This window comes from Lissotriton vulgaris, chromosome 4_1, assembly GCF_964263255.1.
Source record: "Lissotriton vulgaris chromosome 4_1, aLisVul1.2, whole genome shotgun sequence".
Taxonomy (NCBI): Eukaryota; Metazoa; Chordata; class Amphibia; order Caudata; family Salamandridae; genus Lissotriton; species Lissotriton vulgaris.
Window position 1 is genome coordinate 960545563 of NC_141691.1, and position 20140 is coordinate 960565702.

The following is a 20140-nucleotide window of genomic DNA, read 5'->3' on the forward strand; positions in this document are numbered from 1 at the left end:
ACTGCGGCTCCGGCGGAGCCGCGTGGGCGGCGTCGCCCAAACCCCTGGCTGCGTGGCACGAGCGTCGGGGGGAGTCAAAAGAGCGATAACCTCTTTCCTGAGGACCTGGAGCCCGTGGAGTGGTGTCGAGTCCCGGAGCTGTGATGACTCCGGCCCCGCGACCAGTCCCTCAACTTCCTTCCGGACCGGGACCTCGAAAGGCACGGGGCCGACTGCCGGAGCTCGAGGCACTTGCGGGACCGCTCCCGCCTAGCCTTCGATGTCAAGGCCCGGTAGTCGGGGCACGACTTGTCATCGTGGTCGGGCCCCAGGCAATGTAGACACCGGCGATGGGGGTTGGTAACCGAAATCAGTCTGCTGCAGTTGACGCAGGGCTTGAACCCGGTCATCCCTGCCGGCACAGTCTGAAGAAAGATCAAAAATTATCGAAAAGTAGTCAAAATTGACTAAGGGTACCACTTTTTCCGGATCGGCACTTGCTGGTGCGGAAAAAAAGAAGAACTGACATCAGCGCGCGACATCAGCGCCGACGACTAATGCGGAGCCGCAGACTACGCCTACCGACGCGCAAGGGTACTGCTACGCAAAAGTTTCCGAATCCAGTCTGACGCCAGGGAATATTGCGCTTGTATCATATGCCGATGATGCGCAAGTGGTATGCGGGTAACTCAAAATAACAGCATGTCAGCAGAACGGTTCCGTGACTGCCTGTCTTCTGTAATGGCGTGGATGAAGGTCAACTTCTTAAAACTTAACACCGAGATGACCGAGATTCTGGAATTTGGCAAGAAACCTATCTGGAACCAATATTGGTGGCCCCCTGAAGCAGGAAAATGTCTGCAGCCGGTGCTGAAGGCCAGAAATCTTGGTCTTATCATAGACAATGATCTCACTTGCGCCCCCCAAATAAACCAAGTGGTTTCCGCTTGCTTTTTTATGCTTAAGATACTAAGCAAAATCCTTCCATTCATCCCATTTTCCCTTAGGAAAACGGTGGTTGGCGCACTTATGTTCGAGGATCGATTACTGAAATGCCCTTTATCTGGGCGAGTGAAACAACTCAGTAAACTCCAGTCACTCCAAAATGCTGCAGCTGGAGTGCTGTATGGCCTATCTAAGCATCACTCCACCTTTGCCAGCATTAAACAACTCCATTGGCTCCCAGTGAAACGTTGGGTGGAGTTTAAAGCTCTATGTCTAGTACATAAAGCTATCCATGGTGGCGGGCGGAAGATGTGCAATTATTATTTCCTTGTTACATTCAGTCGCGCTGCTTAAGGTCAATGGACACTGGGCTGGTTCTTCCTCCCAAGATGAAAAGGGTCGGTTGGGGAGGCAAACGTTTTTCATTCTTGGCAGCTAAATTATAGAACTCACTCCCCGTCTCGCTCAGACTTCAGCCTTCTCGTACCATCTTCAGGTAAGCTTTCAAAACCAGACTTTTTATACAATGCTAATGTCAGCGCAGTTCCCTCGATCACTCTACTTGGCGCCAACGAGCCTCGACATAAGTGCGCTTTACAAATACCCTCAGTCAGTCAGGAGGTTGTGGTAGAGGGCTTTTGGTAGGGCAGTGTGTACACAATCAGTTTCAAATAAGAAAGAAAAGTTACAACTAAGTGGATGAGGAGAGTCCAGAAGGAATGATCCAAAGAGATTGGAACAAGTGCATTTCTGAATCTTCTGAACTTTAGGCTCCTTGTTAAACGAAGTGTGGCAGAGAGTGGAGTCCTATGGGTGTAGGGATACTCTCTTCCTGAACACTTGCACCTAGGTTTGCATAGGGACAGCCAGTTCAGAAACGTAGGAGTGTACCCAGGTGGCAGGGTACTAACTATGGCAATGTCACATAGGACTTTGTGAGTGTATCACAACTCTTCTGAATTTCCTCAAACTTTACAAACCCCGCACAGATTTGCAAAGGTTGTCCAGTGGTTGAAAATATTGTCAATACTTTTTTGTGTAAGAATTGCCCCACAAAAGGATTTTGTTGCAAGGAAATTCTCCTAATGTTTTTTGGGAGGATAAAAAATATATGTAAGCAAATTCTTCACAACCTTACTCCTATTGTGGCATGCAAGTTGGCAGTGTGCTCATCACCGCCTGGATCTCCCCAAAGAACAGTGGTGGCACAGCTATAGAGACAGGGATTGGACAAAGGCTCGCAATGCTAGGTTTTCAAAGTAGAACATCATGATTATGATTTTACTACCCCATCGCAGTACAGCATCAACAATCCTCCTTCCTCAGCAATAAGAGGATCCAAGCACTTAGGCACATTACCTCTGGATATGATAGAGGGGAGGACGACACTTCTGTTAAACCAAATAGTTGACACAAAAAATTGCAAATTCCTTAAGTGGAATAGTAGATGTTCATGTGTAGTACCACCAAGAGGCATGAGATATAATCACACTTAAAGAGGCAAGAAGTCTAGATATGTTTCCTATAGAAAGCTCACATAGGACAGTTGTTATGGTATATGAATTTGTAGAACGTGGTTAATCACAAGTGAATTTATCCAGGTGAAGAGTAGAGCAGGTCTGAGGGTGGGGGGGTGGGAGGAGATCATACCTGTTCGTCTGGAAGCAGCAAACACAATAAGATGATGGACGGAGTGCTGAAACTTTTCAGACACTCTACCCCAGCCACAGATCTGGGTTGAATTCATCATTGTTCTTTTGCTCACTTCGCCTCAGTTCAGACCCAGCCATATGCAAATCAGTTGTGACCCTATTCCTCATGGGAACAGTCCAGCCGAACTGCCAAGCCAGGTCTTCCTTGGAACGAAAACAAGCATCCTGGGACCGGTGCCAGGGTAACACCCCTCATCAGCCAGGCTAGCTTGAATCCAGTGGCAAAGTGGTCAAGGGACCCACGTCTGGGCATACCCGGCCAACTTAGGGCGAACAAGCAAACACAATAAGATGATGGACGGAGCGCTAAAACTTTTCAGACACTCAACCCCAGTCACTAATAGATCGGTGTTGAATCCATCATCGTTTTTGTGCTGGGGATGAGTGTCTGCAAAGTTTCAGTGCTCTGTTCATCATCTCCTTGTGTTTGCTTTGTTTTGTCTGGAAGAGCCACTTCTTGAGGTTCCTTCGAAAGTCCATGAGGGAGGGGGGCTCTAAGGTTTTTCCGGAGGTCATTCCAGGTCTTGCCCGAGAGGTATGAGAAGGAGCTTCCTCCGCTTTTGGTCTTCTTGATGCATGGAAAGTGTGCTTTTTGCCTGGGATGCAGATCGAATGGGTCTGGTGGGTTGGTAGAAGTTGAGGGGGTGGTTGAGGTAAACTGGACAGATGTTCTGGAGAGCCTTGTAGAAGCTTGTGAGTTGCTTGAACTTGCATCTTTCCTGCAATGGGAGGCAGTGGAAATTGTTGCGGTGTGGAGAGATGTGGCTATTTCACGGGATGTTCAGGATGAGTCTGGTGGCAGCGTTCTGGGTGGTTTTGAGTCAGCATAAGACATGAGCTGGGATTCCAAAATAGAGTGAGTTTCCATAGTCAAGTCTACTAGTGATAAGAGCCTGGGTGACTGTTTGCCTGGTGTTTAGTGGGATTCACTTGAAAATCTTGCGTAACATTAGCAGAATGTGGAAGCATGGTGAGGAGACTGCATTGATTTATCAAGTTCAAGTTCGGGCATTTGTAAAGCGCACTACTCACCCAGAGGGTCTCAAGGCACTAGAGGGGAAGGGTTCATTATTTGTCGAATAGCCAAGTTTTTGGTTCTTTTCTGAAGGAGATGTGGTTCTGAATAAGGCGGAGGTGGGTGGGGAGAGAGTTCCAGGTTTTGGCAGCCAGGAAGGAGAAGGATCTGCCACCCATGGTGGATTTTCTGACGCGCGGGGCTGCGGCGAGGGCTTGATTGGATGATCTTAGTTGGCGGGTGGGTTTGTAGAAGGACAGTCGAGTGTTGAGGCATTCGGGTCCTAGATTATGAAGGGCTTGTGTGCGTGGGTGAGAAGGCGGAAAGTAATTCTTTTGTTGACGGGAAGCCAGTGGAGGTCTTTTAGGTGTTCGGTGATGTGATCTTGGCGCGGGATGTCTAATATGAGTCTCGCAGATGCGTTTTGGATGCGCTGGAGTTTTTTCTGTAGTTTTGTTGTAATTCCGGCGTAAAGTGTGTTGCCATAATCTAGACGACTCGTGACCAGTGCATGGGTGACAGTCTTTCTTGTCTCGAGGGGGATCCAGCGGAAGATCTTTTTGAGAATGCGAAGGACGTTGAAGGAGGAGGACGAGACGGCGTTGACTTGTCTGGACATTGAGAGAGAGGAGTCTAGAATGAAGCCAAGGTTACGTGCATGGTCTGTGGGTGTGGGTGCTGTGCCCAGAGCGGAAGGCCACCAAGAGTCGTCCCAAGCTGAGGGGGAGGATCCTAGGATGAGCACCTCCGGTTTATCTGAGTTGAGTTTTAGGCGGCTCGGTTTCATCCATTCGGCAACTTTTTTCATGCCTTCGTGAAGATTGGTTTTGGCGGTGTTGGGGTCTTTGGTGAGGGAAAGGATTAGCTAGGTGTCGTCGGCGTAAGAGATGATGTTGAGGTTGTGTTGACGCGTGATAGAGGCGAGAGGACTCATGTAGACGTTGAAGAGGGTGGGACTGAGTGAGGATCCTTGAGGTACGCCGCAGATTACTTCGGTGGCCTTTGAGTAGAATGGGGGAAGTCGGACTCTCTGAGTTCTACCAGCTAGGAACGAGATGATCCAGTCCAAGGCTTTTCCTTGTATGCCGATGTTGCTGAGGCGTTGTATAAGGGTGCTGTGGCAGACTGTGTCGAAAGCGGCGGAGAGGTCGAGTAGGATGAGGGCCACTGTTTCTCCGTTGTCCAGGAGTGCTCGGATGTCGTCGGTCGCTGCAATGAGGGCGGTTTCGGTGCTGTGTTTGGCTCGAAATCCGGATTGAGATGGATCAAGGGAGTTGTTGGATTCAAGAAAGGCGACGAGCTGGCTGTTGACGGCTTTCTCGATGACTTTGGCCGGGAAAGGGAGGAGGGATATGGGTCGGTAGTTTTTCAGTTCTGAGGGGTCTGCTGCGGGTTTTTTGAGAAGGGCGCTGAGTTCGGCGTGTTTCCAGATTTCTGGGAAGGTGGCAGAGTTGAAAGAGCAGTTGATGACATCGCGGAGTTGGGGTGCGATGATGGAGTCAGCTTTGTTGAAGATGTGGTGGGAACAGGGGTCAGAAGGCGAGCCAGAGTGGATTGAGTTCATAAGGTGAAGGGTGTCTTCAGTGGTGATTGGGTTCCAGGCGCTGAGGTTCTTAGTTGGAGGAGTGGGATCTGAAGGGGGTGGGGCGGGTAGATCATTGGGAGTATTCTTGAAGCTGTTGTGGATGTCGGCAATTTTGTTGTAGAAGGAGGAAAGTGCGTCGCAGAGGTCTTGGGAGGGAGTGATGTCGTTGGATGCTGCGGTGGGGTTAGTGAATTCTTTGACGATATTGAAGAGTTCTTTGCTGTTATGAGAATTGTTGTCAAGACGGTCCTTGAATGCTGATTTCTTGGCGGATCGAATCAGTTGGTGGTGTTTGCGGGTGGCTGTCTTGAGGCAGGCCATGTTGTCTGAGGTTGGGTTTTTTCTCTAATTCTTCTCCATGGTGCGGCATAGCTTCTTGGATTTTTTAAGTTCATCATTGAACCAGGGATCCTTTTTGCTGGCTGATTTCAACTGGTGCTTTTTCAGGGGAGCTAATTTGTCCGCACTGTGGGTAATCCATTGTCTGAGGTTGGTGGCCGCTTGGTCTGGGTCCATTGAGAGGGTGGGAGGGCTATGGTTTAGTGATGTGAGGAGTTGGTCGGTGGTGATTTTGTTCCAGTTTCTCTGGGGAATGGATTGTGGACGGTTGTGGGTCAGGTTGGTTGTGTAGCTGAAGTGAACACAGCTGTGATCCGTCCAGTGGAGAGCTGTAGTGCGATCGAAGGAGATGTGCTTGCTGGAGGTGAAGATAGGGTCGAGCGTGTGTCCGGCTGTGTGAGTGGGGGTGTCAACAAGTTGTTTGAGTCCGAGATTGGCCAGGTTGTCCAGAAGGGTGGTGGTATTGCTGTCGAGTATGTTTTCAAGGTGGTAGTTGAGGTCTCCTAGAAGAATGTAGTTCTCGGAGGCGAGGGCGTGCGGGCTGACGAAGTCTGTGATGACGTCGCTGAATTGAGTGCGGGAGCCTGGAGGCCTGTAAATGAGGGTGCCTCTAAGGGTGGTCCTGGGGTCAGTGTGGATCTGGAAGTGGAGGTGTTCGGCGGTTGCAAGATTGTCGTCGGAGCTGGTTGTAATTTTGATGGTGTTTCTGTGGACGATGGCGATGCCTCCTCCAGTTTGAAAGGTGCGGTCTTTTCGAATAATCTTGTAAGTGTCCGGTATGGCTATGGCGATGTTGGGAGCAGAAGATGCGTTCATCCATGTTTCAGTAAGGAAGGCGATGTCAGGTGACGCAGCGTCGATGAGGTCCCAGAGTTCTGTTGCATGTCTGTGGACCGAGCGGGTGCTCAGTAGGATGCATTTCAGGCGGTTGGGTTCGGAGCTGTGTGTGGAGGAAGTGGGTTTGGTGAGGGTCCTGAAGCAATTGAACTTGCAGGAGAGGCAGGCGAAAGGGCCGTGGGTACGTCCTGGGGTAGCTTCGCAGCATAGTGGTCTGCGTCCGGGGTTGATTGCGAGGAGAGTAGCGGCATCATAAGTGGTTCTAGTGGGTTGGGAGTGGCGGGGACCAGGGGGATAGGCGCTGGGCGCGGTCCAGGCGCGGACGGGCTTACCTTTGGCGCACCTTCGGCGCGGCCGCAGTGCGTGGACGCTGCGCGTTGGGACATCTGTCATAAATGGAGAGTGGAGGGGGGCGGAGCGAGGGAGGGGCCGCAGGGAGGTGTGATCGGGGTGGAGGGGTGGGCTGGCAGGCACAACAACAAAATGGCTCCTAGCCAAAACAATAACACGCCGAGGTCGGCACAATCAGCTCAAATATATCTGGGAAGTGGGCGAAGGTGCAGCTGTTGTAAATCAGGCAGTACCCACAATGTCAGTAGCGCTGCGGTCGAATCCCTACTAAACACGCGCTACAGCAAAGTCCAGCACTACAGGCAGAGTAAAATAAATGTAGCGCTATGTAGTAATAATATACAAAAAGGTGGCGGCAATTGCTAGTAAAATCGTAACAATACCAGGGTTCAGGGACACCGATGTTCGGGGAGCGACCGACACTGTGCCAGTCAGGCAGGCTGCTCATGAAAAGGTTGGTGTCCAGGATAATCCAGAGATTCTTGGTATGGCCTGCCGGAGCAAGTGGGTGGCCAAGTTTAGAGGGCCATCAAGAGGCATCCCAGGAAGAATGGCGATTGCCGAAGGTTAGGAATTCGGTTTTATCGGAGTGGAGTTGGAGGCTGTAGTTTTCGATCTAAGCAACGACGCTGCTTATGTAGATTGCAAAGTTTGCTTTGGCTGTGCTGGTTAAGACGGTAAGGGAGAGGATGAGCTGTGTGTCAGAGTAGGATGCTATGTTGATGCTGTGGGCTCGGACGCTGTCCGTGAGGGGTGTCATGTAGACGTTTAAGAGTGTTGGGCTGAGTGATGATCCTTGAGAGATTCCGCAGAGGAGTTTCTTGGGTTCTGAGGTGTGTGTGTGTTAGGGGGGGGTAGGTAAGGGAGTCTAACTCGTTGAGTTCTGTCCTTGAGGAAGGAGGCTCTCCACTTGAGGGCCAGTCCGCAGATATTCAAGTGCTGAAGCTTTCTGAAGAGTGACTTGTGGGAGACAGTATCGAAAACTGCGAAGAGATAGAGGAGGTGGAGTATGGCCTTTTCTCCTCAGTCAAGGATGCTTCTGATGTCATCGGAAGCCGCATGAGGGCTGTCTCAGTGGTGTGGTTTGTGCGAAAGTCTGATTGCGAGCGGTCTAGTAGTTGATCGAGTTCTAGGCGGTTTGCGAGTTGGGTATTGATCCTTTTTACCGTGACTTTAGCTAGAAAAGGCATAAGTGAGATGGGTCTGTAGCTGCTGAGGGTGTTGGGGTCTGCTGTTGGTTTCTTCACTGGGGCGTTTTTCTAGCAAGACAAGAAAGTTGTGGTGGTGGTCATGAAGGTACTGATCATAGGTGTGAGAGCGAGGGGAGAAGATGGTTCTTCCAAGGTTGTATGTGTGTTGTGTGTCTTTTGTATATGAAGTGGGGGCATGGGTCTGAGGGGGCTCCTGAGTGGATGGCATTCATCAGGTTGGTGGTTTCTTCATTCAAGAGAGACTTCCACATGCTTAGCTGCTATTTGGCAATGAAGAAGGTGTCCAGCTTGGTGGGGGAGTCCGTATCTGTATGCTGTGGGTCGAATGTGTTGTAGATCTTGGCAATCTTCTGTCCGAAGAAGTTTGAGAGGTTGTTGCAGAGTGCTTGGGAAGGAATGATGTTGTGGGCAGCTAAGAGATTAGATAACTCCTTGACAATGGTTCTCTTTGCCATTTTTGGAGCCAGCTTCAAGCCTAAGAGTTCGGGCCTTTTTCTTTGCGTCTCATGGTTGTTGGTGGTCGAGACAGAGGGCGGATTTGTATGGGATTTTGAGGTGGGATTTCTGCAGAGTCTCCATTTTCTCTCAAGAAGTTTGGAGTGGCACTTGGACTTCCAGAGGTCGTTCATGTACCAGCAGGGTCGTTGTTTTTGTAGGTCTGTTTTCTGGCAGAAGTGGTGTGGTTAGTGCAGTCAGTGAGCGGTTTAATGAAGAGCTTGGTATCAGCATGGAGGTTCCCCGTATGTGTGGGTGTTCCTGTAGGATTTTGGTGGCCTGCATTGGTTGTTTGGAAATGATAATGTTAGCATCATGGGTGCAGGAGAAGGCCCTACAGTGGTGCTGGGAGCTGCATGGCAACAGCATGTTTGCCTGTATGTGTTATTGAAGTCGCAGAGGATTGTGGAGGAGTAGTGGGTGTGTTCTTTGGCTTCGGTTTTAGTGTTGTGTTGGATGGTCAAGCGGTCAGGGTTGGTAGTATTGGGCACAATTCAAGTGCGGGCGGGCACAGACTGACTTGCCTTTGGCACACCTGCTGCACGGTAGCGCTGCGGCCTGCATTAAGTAGGTCCTGTGGTGGCCGGGTCTCCTGTTGGCAGGAAGAACCGTGAGCAGGAAAACCTGGGAAACAGCAATGTCACTCGGTCAAAAGGCGGATCAGGCAGGAACTGGAGACCCCTGTCAAGTGGCAAGCTGGGTGCCCAGGTGGAAGGAAGGAGACAGAGGAAGCAATGAAGAGTTCATTTATTCTTCACTGATTACCTTTCTTATGGTACAATCCCACTGATTGGCTGAGGACAGGTGTACGTTTTACTGCTGATGTGGATAAGAAGGGCCGATTTGTATTTGTCATTGGCTGGCAGGATGGGATGGAGATATACTAATCCGCCTTTAATATTTTGTGTTCGGGAGTAGTATGCAACTCGCCGAAAAGTACTTCAACGCCTCGTGAGGGGTAGTAAGTGCTATATAAATACAATTAAAATTACAATATTGGCTACATACATAATCCACAAATGAGGAATAAATAGGAAAATGACTTTTGACAACCAGATTTACAGATTAATGCACAGAGTAATTACAGGTCCCGCAAACTACATGTTTTCGATGATATGATGTAGTTTGTCACATTTCAGTAAATATTTAATGGCAAATGCACTCTAATTGAAACATACTAATGTGCAGTAATAAAAATACAGCATATATATAACGTTTTGCGTTACTGTAAATAAAGGTTTAAGTTGTGGCAATGATAGCCCTTTTAAGAACTAGAACTCATCGTTCAAAACACCACACAAGCAGAGACACTTTCACAAAAATAGTTTAAAAAATAAAAAAAGTTTACGTTTTATATAGCGCGAACTCTGCCCAAGGGCATTGAAGCGCTTTACAGGAGCTCCAGATTACATTACACTAGGCCAGATTAAAATATATGTATATATTTTTTGTGTCACTGGGATATTTGCCCAGAATCACAGGATGTTGAAACGATGCAGAGACTCATACCTACTTTCTCGGTTTTAAAGTTAGGCCACATCTCCTCCTTCATTCACCAAACAACAAAGAATTGATGGTGATTTCTATGCTGTGCAGTTATTCTGGGTAGTTACCAAAACAAAGGGGGGTGGGAGGCCTCGAGTTTTCAGTCTCCCTCTTTCTTAATTTTCACAACGTAGGGAGGTACAACCAGAAGTGGAAATAGGGGTAAATGACAGAGCATGTTTGACCAGGTCATCAGTCAACACAATGACAATACCTGCTGTGCTCATGTCCCCGTCTAGGGGGATGTGGAAGCCAAATGGGAAATAGCAGTACCGACACTGCTCATTCTGAAAAAACATGCATTGAAAAACCCAATAGGTATGCCTATGCATGATCTATTTGCTTTTCCAATGTATTTGAGCCAAATTGTACACCAGAGGTTGGCTCCTGTGCAGCATAGCTAAATGTTTGAGGTGTAGAGTGGAGTGTCATGGTGTACAGTGGCCTGGAGTGGAGTGACAGAGTGGCATAGTAGTGTGGCGCAGAATAGAGTGGCATAGTAGGGTAGAGTAGAGCAGAAAAGAGTGGCTCAGAACAGAGTGGCATAGTAGAGTGGCGCAGAATAGAGTGGCATAGTAGAGTGGCGCAGAATAGTGTGGCATAGTAGAGTAGAGCAGAATAGAGTGGCTCAAAACAGAGTGGTATAGTAGAGTGGCGCAGAATAGAGTGGCATAGTAGAGTGGAGAAGAATAGAGTGGTGAGGAATAGAGTGGCATAATAGAGTGGCGCAGAATAGAGTGGCATAGTAGAGTGGCATAGAATAGAGTGGCATAGTAGAGTGGTGACGCTGCGAAGAGCGGAGCAGCAAACAGTAGCGCGGAGCAGCAAACAGCAGAGCGCGGAGCGGCCTAGTGCACCTGAGTGTTGTGATATAGGGCAGACTGAAGTGGAGGAGTGTCAGAGTGGAGTAGAGTCGGAGTGGAGTAGAGTGTCGGAGTGGAGTAGAGTGTCTGAGTGGAGTAGAGTGTCTGAGTGGAGTAGAGTGTCGGAGTGGAGTGTAATAGAGCAGAGTACCCTACAGCAGAGTGGCATAGAGTAGAGTGTCAGAGTGGCATGACAGAGGGTCAGAGTAGCTTGTCAGAGTGGCGTGGAATGGTGTATGCATAGTGTGGTAGCACACACTGCCTTTCCAGACCACATTTTCAATTGAAACAACTATAACATTTGCACAAACACAATTGTACTAATCAAACTATACAGAACACAAACGATAATGTGTGGAAATGCCATTACCAAATATACTGATTTGTTGTATCGTATTAAAATATTTATTTCCACCACACTTCAGTATTACAAAAAATATTTTTTATTTGCGCTTTCCTAATTCAGATATATTCTGAAATGTATATACACAGTTTATCTACAAACATTTAAATTTTGTTGAGTGCTAGGAAAAAAAACAACAGCCTTACCTCTCAACATGGGTGCGCAGAAAAACATAAATACCCTCACTTTTAAGTCAGAGAAAGAAAAGTAAACATCAAGCTCTCTTAGAAGACAGAGCCTGACGTTTGGCCTCCGTCTTTGAATGCACATCAAATGTGACAAGTTAAGAACAAAATTTAAAGACCTGTTTACAGAAAGTGAGCACTCATGGAAAAATACAAGACGCGATAGTGAACAGACTATGCTCCATAGTAAGGACAATGACTGCTGGACAGACTAAAACAAAGAAACCGAGCAAATAGAAAGCAAGTAAATGTGAGTTACAAACCACAATGCAAATGGTAAGCTATGGACAGAATGCATTCCAAGGGAAGCTTTCAGACTGTCCAAGATGTCTTTGCAAACCAGTTAGCTGCGCTGTCTTGTAGGCTTCAACCTAAAAAGGAATATCCCTATGGGGTTTGTTTTCTTTTCATTCTCTTGACACCAGCAGAACTTTCACAGTATGATGAAACAAGAAATTAAACAACCACACATGAGACAGTGTGTTTAGTTTTTTCAGTTGGCTTTCTTACGTTGGCGGGCATTGCAGGAGTCAGCGGATTTAGAGGGAATATTGGGATTCACAAAATCGAAAAAAGCTGTGGTCTGTATGGGGGACACTTGAATAGTATGTGTGGTGTCAGGCTATATAGATCGCACTTACCTTTACCTTTATTACCGGTGTGAAGCACTGTTAGGATGCTGCTGGATTGGTTGGCTAGATAAAAAGGTGTTAACTGAAGCTTGGAGACAACACAAACCCTAGACCAGAGGGTACTTCTATTTCCCCCAAGTGCAGCATATCCATGTTAGATTAGATAAAATGTTTTGCTTACCATCTTTACTCAGTTTGATTTTAGAGGTGTAGCATTTCTGTAGAACTTTATCAGATCACAATCCACTTTTATTGACATTCAAGAGGGGGGAACTTAGAGCAACTGTTCCTACTTGGAAACTGCAAACTTGTACATTACAGGACCGCACTTTTAAAGGCACCATAGAATACAAGATTCTGAATTATTTTAAATACAGGATTGGCCTCCGACTCCACAAGTTACTAACCTTTGTTAACACTCTAACTAACCACATATTCCGCACCTTTAGAATATTCCCAGACACCAGAATGTATACAGAAAAATCTTCAGCTATGCTCCCATGTGCCACCTGGCTCTGCGATGATGCATTAAGCACCACTCCTGTAAACTGAGGTCAGTTTCTTGCATCTTTCTCCTTCCACACACTCCGACATAGTACTAACTGTCTGAGACAGTATGCTGGTTTTCCAACTTGGAACCTTACTGGATGTTGAGAAGGCCACTCCAGAGAACAGGCAGTTGGAAGGGCAGGGAGGAACCTGCAGTTAGATGGAGTATCCACCAAAAAGTTACCAAAAGGTAACTAACTTGTTCTTCTGATAAATACTTCTAACTTCAGATACCTCACTTTTACTATAAATACCATGGCAGTACCTTCCAAAGGTGGAGGGTCTGAGGAGTAAACTCAGACCAAAAAGTCCTGCTGAACTCAGCGGATAAAGTGACCTTCCCACCAGACAGAACTATGAAGGCAGCAGTGTTTTGTGAATGTATAAACCAAAGCCAACTTTACAGCCTTTATGGGCCTGAAGGCCTTTAGAGGCTACTCCTACCCCTCTGTATAGCTTATTTTGATGCAGAAGACTAGCATGGCATTCTCCTATTGCACCATCTTGCTTTACTTTGTACTGTAAACCTCTCCCACAAAGAGCTGATGTAAAAGCTTAGAGTCCTCAAAGGCTCTCCTTTTTTCCTCTTCGAGGAGTGGGGTTGGGCGAAAAACACTTGCAGAGATTTCGACTGCCCAACTTTGAAGTGTATCACAGCCTTTAATAGGAGGACCGCCTAGGACCTCCGTACTAATTTATCTGTAAAGGTGGTGGTGTAGAACAGCTGCACAGCAAACACCCGCAGTTTACTCATGCAGAGTGCTGACATACTCGCAATGAGGAGGCAGTTTTAAGGGTCACAAGCCTCAAGGAACAGCTGTGCATGGGTTCAAAGGAATGTCAAGGGCATTTTCAGATCTCTCTGAGGCTTAAAAAATGGCTTGTTTGGGGGCAGAGGGCAGTTGAACTGAGTTTTCGTAAAATTCACCACAACCAGCGATTTAGGCAAAGATGGGTGGTAAGGTAAAAACCTTTATATAACTTTTCAAAGTACTCATCACAGAAACAAATAAAAGAACATCAGAATGTTTGGCTTTTAGGAGGTCAGTATTTAGAGCATCACACCAGTGCCCAGCGTAGATCGTCTTCATGGAAGGGTGTCTGACTGCAAGAAGGACATCAACCATCTCGGATGACAAGTCAAACGCATTGAGTTGCCACCACTCAATCTCTACATATAAAGTTACAGGTGGTGGAGACAAACACAGTAGCCTGCCCTGTTGCTAAGACAGGAGGACCTCCTGAAGTTGAATCCTGATTGGAGGGCAAATGCCCAGGAGTTCTGGGTGCCACAAACTCCTGTCCCAGTGTGGGGTCATAAGAATGACTTGGACCCGGTCTGTTTTGATCTTCTTCAGAACTCATGGCAGGAGAGGCAGTGGTAAGAATGCATTAAGATGTTCTTACTTCCATTCCAGCCAGAATGCAGCAACTAATGAGTGCCTTAGAGAAAACTATAACGCTCAGAATTGTTGACATTGCACATTCGCGATTTGATGAAAAGAACTAGTCAGGGTGTACGCCCCTGCTCAAAGGGAGCCTTAATCTCCTTAGTTGGAACGTCAATGAGCTAGGGGATAAGGTAAAATGGGCTATTGGCTCCAGTACATAAAACGACGTGCTCAGGACATAGCACTGCTCCAGGAGACGCACCTAGTTGGAAACACCTGTAAGGGATTGAATAGATGGTGGTACAAACTCGCGGGACACTCCGGTTTCACGTCAGGTTCCAGAGGGGTTGGCATTCTCCTCAAACAAACCTTCCAGTTTAGCATACAACACACCTAGGCCGACGCACTGGGCATTACTCAGGCGGTCTCGGGACAATGGGAGAGACGCACCCTTACGGTGATAGTAGTTTATGTACCGCCAAGCCTGCAGAATCAGACCTTTATGGACCTAGGGACTGTCATGCTCTCGTTTCCGGAGGGTCACTTGATGGTAGGAGGTGATTTCAACTCCGTTATGTCAGGCCACCTGGACCGATATCTGCCCGAGACATTGGCACTGCTAGCAGCTGGCTCACAAACTTTCTGGAGGCACTAGGTCGCACGGACCTCTGGAGAGCACACCACCCAGAAAACAAGCAATACACTTCTACTCTGGACCACATCTTCTCCAGAATAGACTACATGCTCATGCCTGCATCACAGACTATGACAGTACGCGATTTCAGACACATGGCAAGAGGAATTTCGGACCACTCGCTGATATGGACACACTTGACACTGAGCACCAAGAGGGTGGGTAGTGTAGCACCCCTTAACCCGTGGTACCTCCGCAATCCCACAGTAAATACCACTATCACAAAAGCTCTCGACCACTACTTTCGGGAAAAATGAAGGTTCGGCTGGCTCTTCCACGATTCTCTGGGAGGCATTTAAGACCGAAATCAGGGGGCAAACATTGGCAGCCTTTGTCTGGTCGCGTAAGGAAAAGTTCAAGGACATGGCTCGCCTCGAGCACGATCTCCTCCACCTAGAGGAAGAAGTGAATGGAGGGGATGGGATGCACAGGACACTCTCCATCAATTACAATTGAAGAAAACGGAGTATAAAGCAGTTACAAGAGACCTGGCCAAAACTCTGGCAAGAGATAGGGATGGCAGACTGTACGACCAGGGAGACAAAGCAGGAAAATTAACTGCTTGGTTAGATCGGAAAGAGAGCGCAAAGGCTGGTCCCAGAACTAAAGAGTAGCTCCGGCGCGGTGTTAAAAGACCCCCAGGACATAGTTATCGAGTTTGCAGACCACTACAAAGGGGTTTACCAGAGGAGGAGGACTCAATGGCACTCCTAGCAGACATCGCTCTGCCTACCCTCAGATCCGAAGAACAGCAAACATTAGACAGCGTCCTAATGACTGATGAAATAGCACTGGCGATTAGGAACTTCCAACCAGGGAAACTCCTGGGTCTAAATGGACTGCCAATTGAGCTGTAAAAGCTTAAACCTGACAAATTTGCCCCACACCTCAAAAACATGTTTGAGGAGAGTAGAGACCGTGGCCAACTTCCACACGATCAACGACTAGCAACGTTAGTCACCATACATAAGGAAGGGAAACCAAGAGACGAATGCTCATCATATAGGCCCATTTCCCTTTTGAACGCGGAACACTAAATTCTAGCTAAGTTGTCGGTAGGCTGGCTAAAACAGGTTATATGCAAATTGGTGCACCCCGATCAATCCGGCTTTGTGCCTCATCGAAACATAGCCTTGAATCTACGGCAGTTACACAGCGTACTGGTGCGACTGGCCACTATCAGAGGACGCGGTAGTGGTTTCACTGGACGCAACCATGGCGTTCAACACACTGGAATGGCCGTACCTATTTGCGGTTCTCAAAAAGTTGGGCTTTGGCCCCAACTTCATTGGGTGGGTAAAGGTCCTCTATTCAGACACACTGGCACAGGCGGTAGTAAACAGCAAGAAATCAGATGCATTCACGCTTAGCCCAGGGACCCGGCAGGGCTGTCCATTCTCGCCCTTGCTCTTGCTCTTCGCTCTCTCCCTCGAAACATTGGCGGTCTGGATACGTAAATACTCAGCCATTCGGGGACTCAAGTCGGGGAGGGTTGAGAGGACCGCATCTCCTTGTATGCAGACGACATTCTCTTACATCTCGCCTCTCTTCACAAGTCACTCCATATAGTTCTTGATATTTTCACAAGCTTTAGGAAAAATTCTGGGTATAGAATTAACTGGATTAAGTTGTTGCTCTATGTTCTCCATGGGGATCCTCCCTCCCAACCTCGGGGCTGCCCCATACAAGTTGCTCCAGAGGGGTTTAAATACTTGGGCATTTTTATTACATCCGATACTAAACTTCACTATGAGCGTAACCTTCTTCCTCCATTACAAAGATTAAAGTGAGATGCGGCGACCTGGAAGGCGCGGTCACGGTCTTCAAAATGATGTCCCTTCCGCGCTTCCTATAGGTCCTGCAAAATTCCCCTGACCTGGTTCCGACTAGGTTCTTCAGTGAAATACAGAGCATCCAAGGGGACCTGCTGTGGGGAAGTAGACCACGTATAACATTACACAAACTCACGCTCGGGTGGTACAACGGAGGCATAGGGCTCCCAGATATCAAAAAATACTATAGGGCGGCCCATCTGGCAGCCGTGAATCACTGCACGTATCGTCTCGGTGAGGACCCTGGACACAGGATGGACAGATGGCTACTCCCGGGGGGGAACTTTAACAGAGCACTCTACTACAGACCCAACAGATATTCGTTACCAGGACCCACAAAACACTCGGTCCAACTCTGGCACATAGTAAATCGTAGACTAGGATGCAACCAAAAACTCACACTAGCCACTCCACTATGGGACGCGGAACAACTAGGCTCCCTTGTGAGGACAAAATGATTTGATAAATGGGACCTTATTGGGTTGTCGCAAATAGGTGACCGCTGGGGGGCAGGCCAGGTGGTCTTGTTTGCCTCACTTCAGAAAAACACATCAGTTAGCTGACACAGAATATTTCAGGTACTTGCTCGTCCAACATTCCCTCCAATCTAACCTTCCAGAGTGGTCCTCCCCACCGGAATCCTCCCCATTGGAGGACAGACTGCTTGACGGCTACCTGCCAGACAAGGTCATCTCCCTCACTTATAAAAAAACTCGTCAACAACACTCCAGATCCGCTAGTGCCCCATCGGAAGCGATGGGCGAGGGGTGGGCTAGAACTAGACAATGAGTAGTGGCAGGAAGCGGTTCCCTCCCTACAGGAGGTCGCAATTTCATCCAGTCTTCGCCTTGTTAAACTTAAAATACTTCACAGAACCTATGTCTCTGGACCCCGGCTGGTACACTTGGGTAGGGCAAATGATGGGCTATGCAGGAAGCAATGTGGCTAGAGGGCTCCTTTCTACACATTATTTGGGAGAGCTGGCGGATTCAGGAATATTGGGGGCAGGTGCACGAGTGCAGGAGTACAGTTTTGGCAGTTGTGATCAGGCCTGAAGCCAAGAGGTGTCTCTTGAATGTGTGGGAAACCACAAACCTCAACAGTAAGGGTAAGCTATGGGCAACTTTGGGGCAAATGGTGGCCAAAAGAAACATTGCTAGTTAGTGGGGAGTGAAAGCACAGCCTACACTAGCAGCCTGCAAGGCGGACATGGATTTGAGTATGGTCAGGGAAAAAACTGTCTACGTAGCACGTGGTTGCCCCCAAAAGTGGATGGCTGTTTGGGGGGATGGAATGTATATTGTGGAAATGTATGTGACCCCCCCCCTGTTCTTCCCTCCCTAGACGAGCCAACATCACCGTAATCATAATAACAATCATGTCTCACTATGCATAGAGTGCTGATGTGTGACAGTCAACCCCCCAGAACTGTGCTACTGGGGCTAATGTGTTTATGTATAGATGTGACTGCTACGTTTCAATGATGAAAACAGGAAACAAAAGTCAAGAGGCACCCCCTAAAATAATCCAGGGAAGGGTGCTACAATTGTGGACCACTTCAGGACAAAGAAAAAATCCCCAAATATTACTCAAACACCACAGGTTTCTAACGTACTTTTCAGCTTGCACTAGAGCTGCCCCATTACACCCACAGAAAAAGTGTTACTTTCTATGGATGGGTGGAAGTTATCAAACTTCAAACAATCAGGAGTATCTGAATACTGTATTTGTAGATGAACTACTATAATAAATGAAATTAAATAAATGAAAGTGGGGACAGTGTTCCAATAACCAAAACATGCTCAAAAGATTCAGAACTTGACAGAGCTTTATCGGTATTGAATACATAGTTTCCCTTTTGATCAATGGGAAGCAACACGTCCGCTATCAACGACTAGAGGTATCACACCCATCAACAACAAAGGACACAAAACATATTGGTTTGCATAAAAAGACAATCAAAAATATTTGTACAGCCTGCTAGGACTTACCAATTCAAAACTAACAGTAAGGCAAAATGTTCTTTTAAATACAAAAATAATAATGAAGTCCACCACCTACCGCAGGTTTCTGAAGCTTTGCTCGGTCATCCTATTAAAAAAACAGAATAAAAATGTTACAATATTATTAAAATTGGGGAACAAGAATATGGAACATTAGTAGCCATGGTTTTACATTTTACAAAGGAGAAAGTCCAGGCATTTGACTACTCTTAGCAATGGTCACGACACTGCACAGGAGTCTACAATTAAGGCAAGCACTGCAATGCCAAAAGGTCTGGCTTATAACTGAAGAAGCCTCTTCAGTTACTGATGATTTTAGGCACTTAGTAAATCATTATGGATGCACTCTGTTAATTCATCACGGACTTATTCTTGCATTCAATCACTGTCCCATCCACAATTAAACACAAAAAAATTCAATAAGTAAGATAAACTGATAAAATAAAAGTAGAAAAAAAAGCTGCTGCCAAAACGTGGCACGTATTATCAAAATGGCACGTATTATCAAAAAATTGGTCCCTATTGGGGGGGGGGGGGGGGGGGGGGGGGGGGGGCGGTAGGGAAGAAGTGTAGCCTTGGAATTCCGCGGCAATAACGACGTAAAGAAATCCTCTGCAGATTTATTTCAATTACGCGGTAAGTACATGTATTTACTTAATTCTAGTCATAAAGGACACAGAATTCATATTTTTCAAAAGATTAGCTGCTCCTACAGAGTGATGGCGCAGTGAAAGCAGGTAAAGTGATTAAAAAGTGCACTTGTGTTTTATACAAAACATATACAAGACGGATTGTGACAGTATGTTGTTACAAATGGCACTCATAGTATGAGTGTCAAGAGATGCAATCAAAATTTAAAACCAATCAAAAAAGATGTTGTCGACGTTTCGACCCCTTAGCACAATTATTTAGATCGGGGTCCTAGTCAGGACAGAATAAGAACAGGAGACACCAGAGAATTTGGGCCAAAAGACCCACGACTGTAGATGTGTCACAAGCAGTCTCAAGAGAAAATTTCTGCGAACTGCATTAAAGTAGCCAGGGACTGTACCATATTCCTTGTCTGAACGGCTGTCGCACAAGTCCAGTTTGAGGGTTCAAAAAATTAAATTCAGGTTTAGTAGGTGTCAAGCCCAATCCTCCACAGCAGTGGGAATAATCACTTTCCTTCAGTGGAAATTTAATTCTGCGCTCTCTGGCAGGCACATGCTTGCAATAAAAATGTTTTTTTTTTACATAGCAGCAGGTAACCTTGCTATGGAATTGTACATATTGTATTGTTCCATTTCTAAAATGGCTGTCCTGTTTAGAAGCAACACAATGGCAATTGGGACGGCAAAGCTACAGCACACTATGAAAAATACCATTCCAAAATGGCTTCTCAGAAAACACTGCATTCAGCAGCCATCTTGGAATGGTATTGTGCATAGTGTCATTGTTGTACATGCCCAAGATGGCCAAAATTATGCATCTAAACGTGGTAGTGTCAAGAACTGGACATAGAGAAGGCCTGTTGAGTACCACTTCTTGAATGCTCGAAAAAAGAGTGAATTCACCCACTAGTCAGTGTCATC

The 20140-nt window shown here is 47.1% G+C and overlaps 1 protein-coding gene across 1 annotated transcript in view; it reads right to left on the bottom strand.

Moving 5' to 3' along the window:
• Positions 1–20140, bottom strand: part of CYB5A (cytochrome b5 type A) — a 217317-nt gene that overhangs the window by 55251 nt on the left and 141926 nt on the right. The window contains exon 3 of the mRNA XM_086965225.1: positions 18625–18654. Within this exon, the coding sequence (XP_086821351.1) occupies positions 18625–18654 (30 nt within the window). The remainder of the gene's footprint in view (positions 1–18624; positions 18655–20140) is intronic.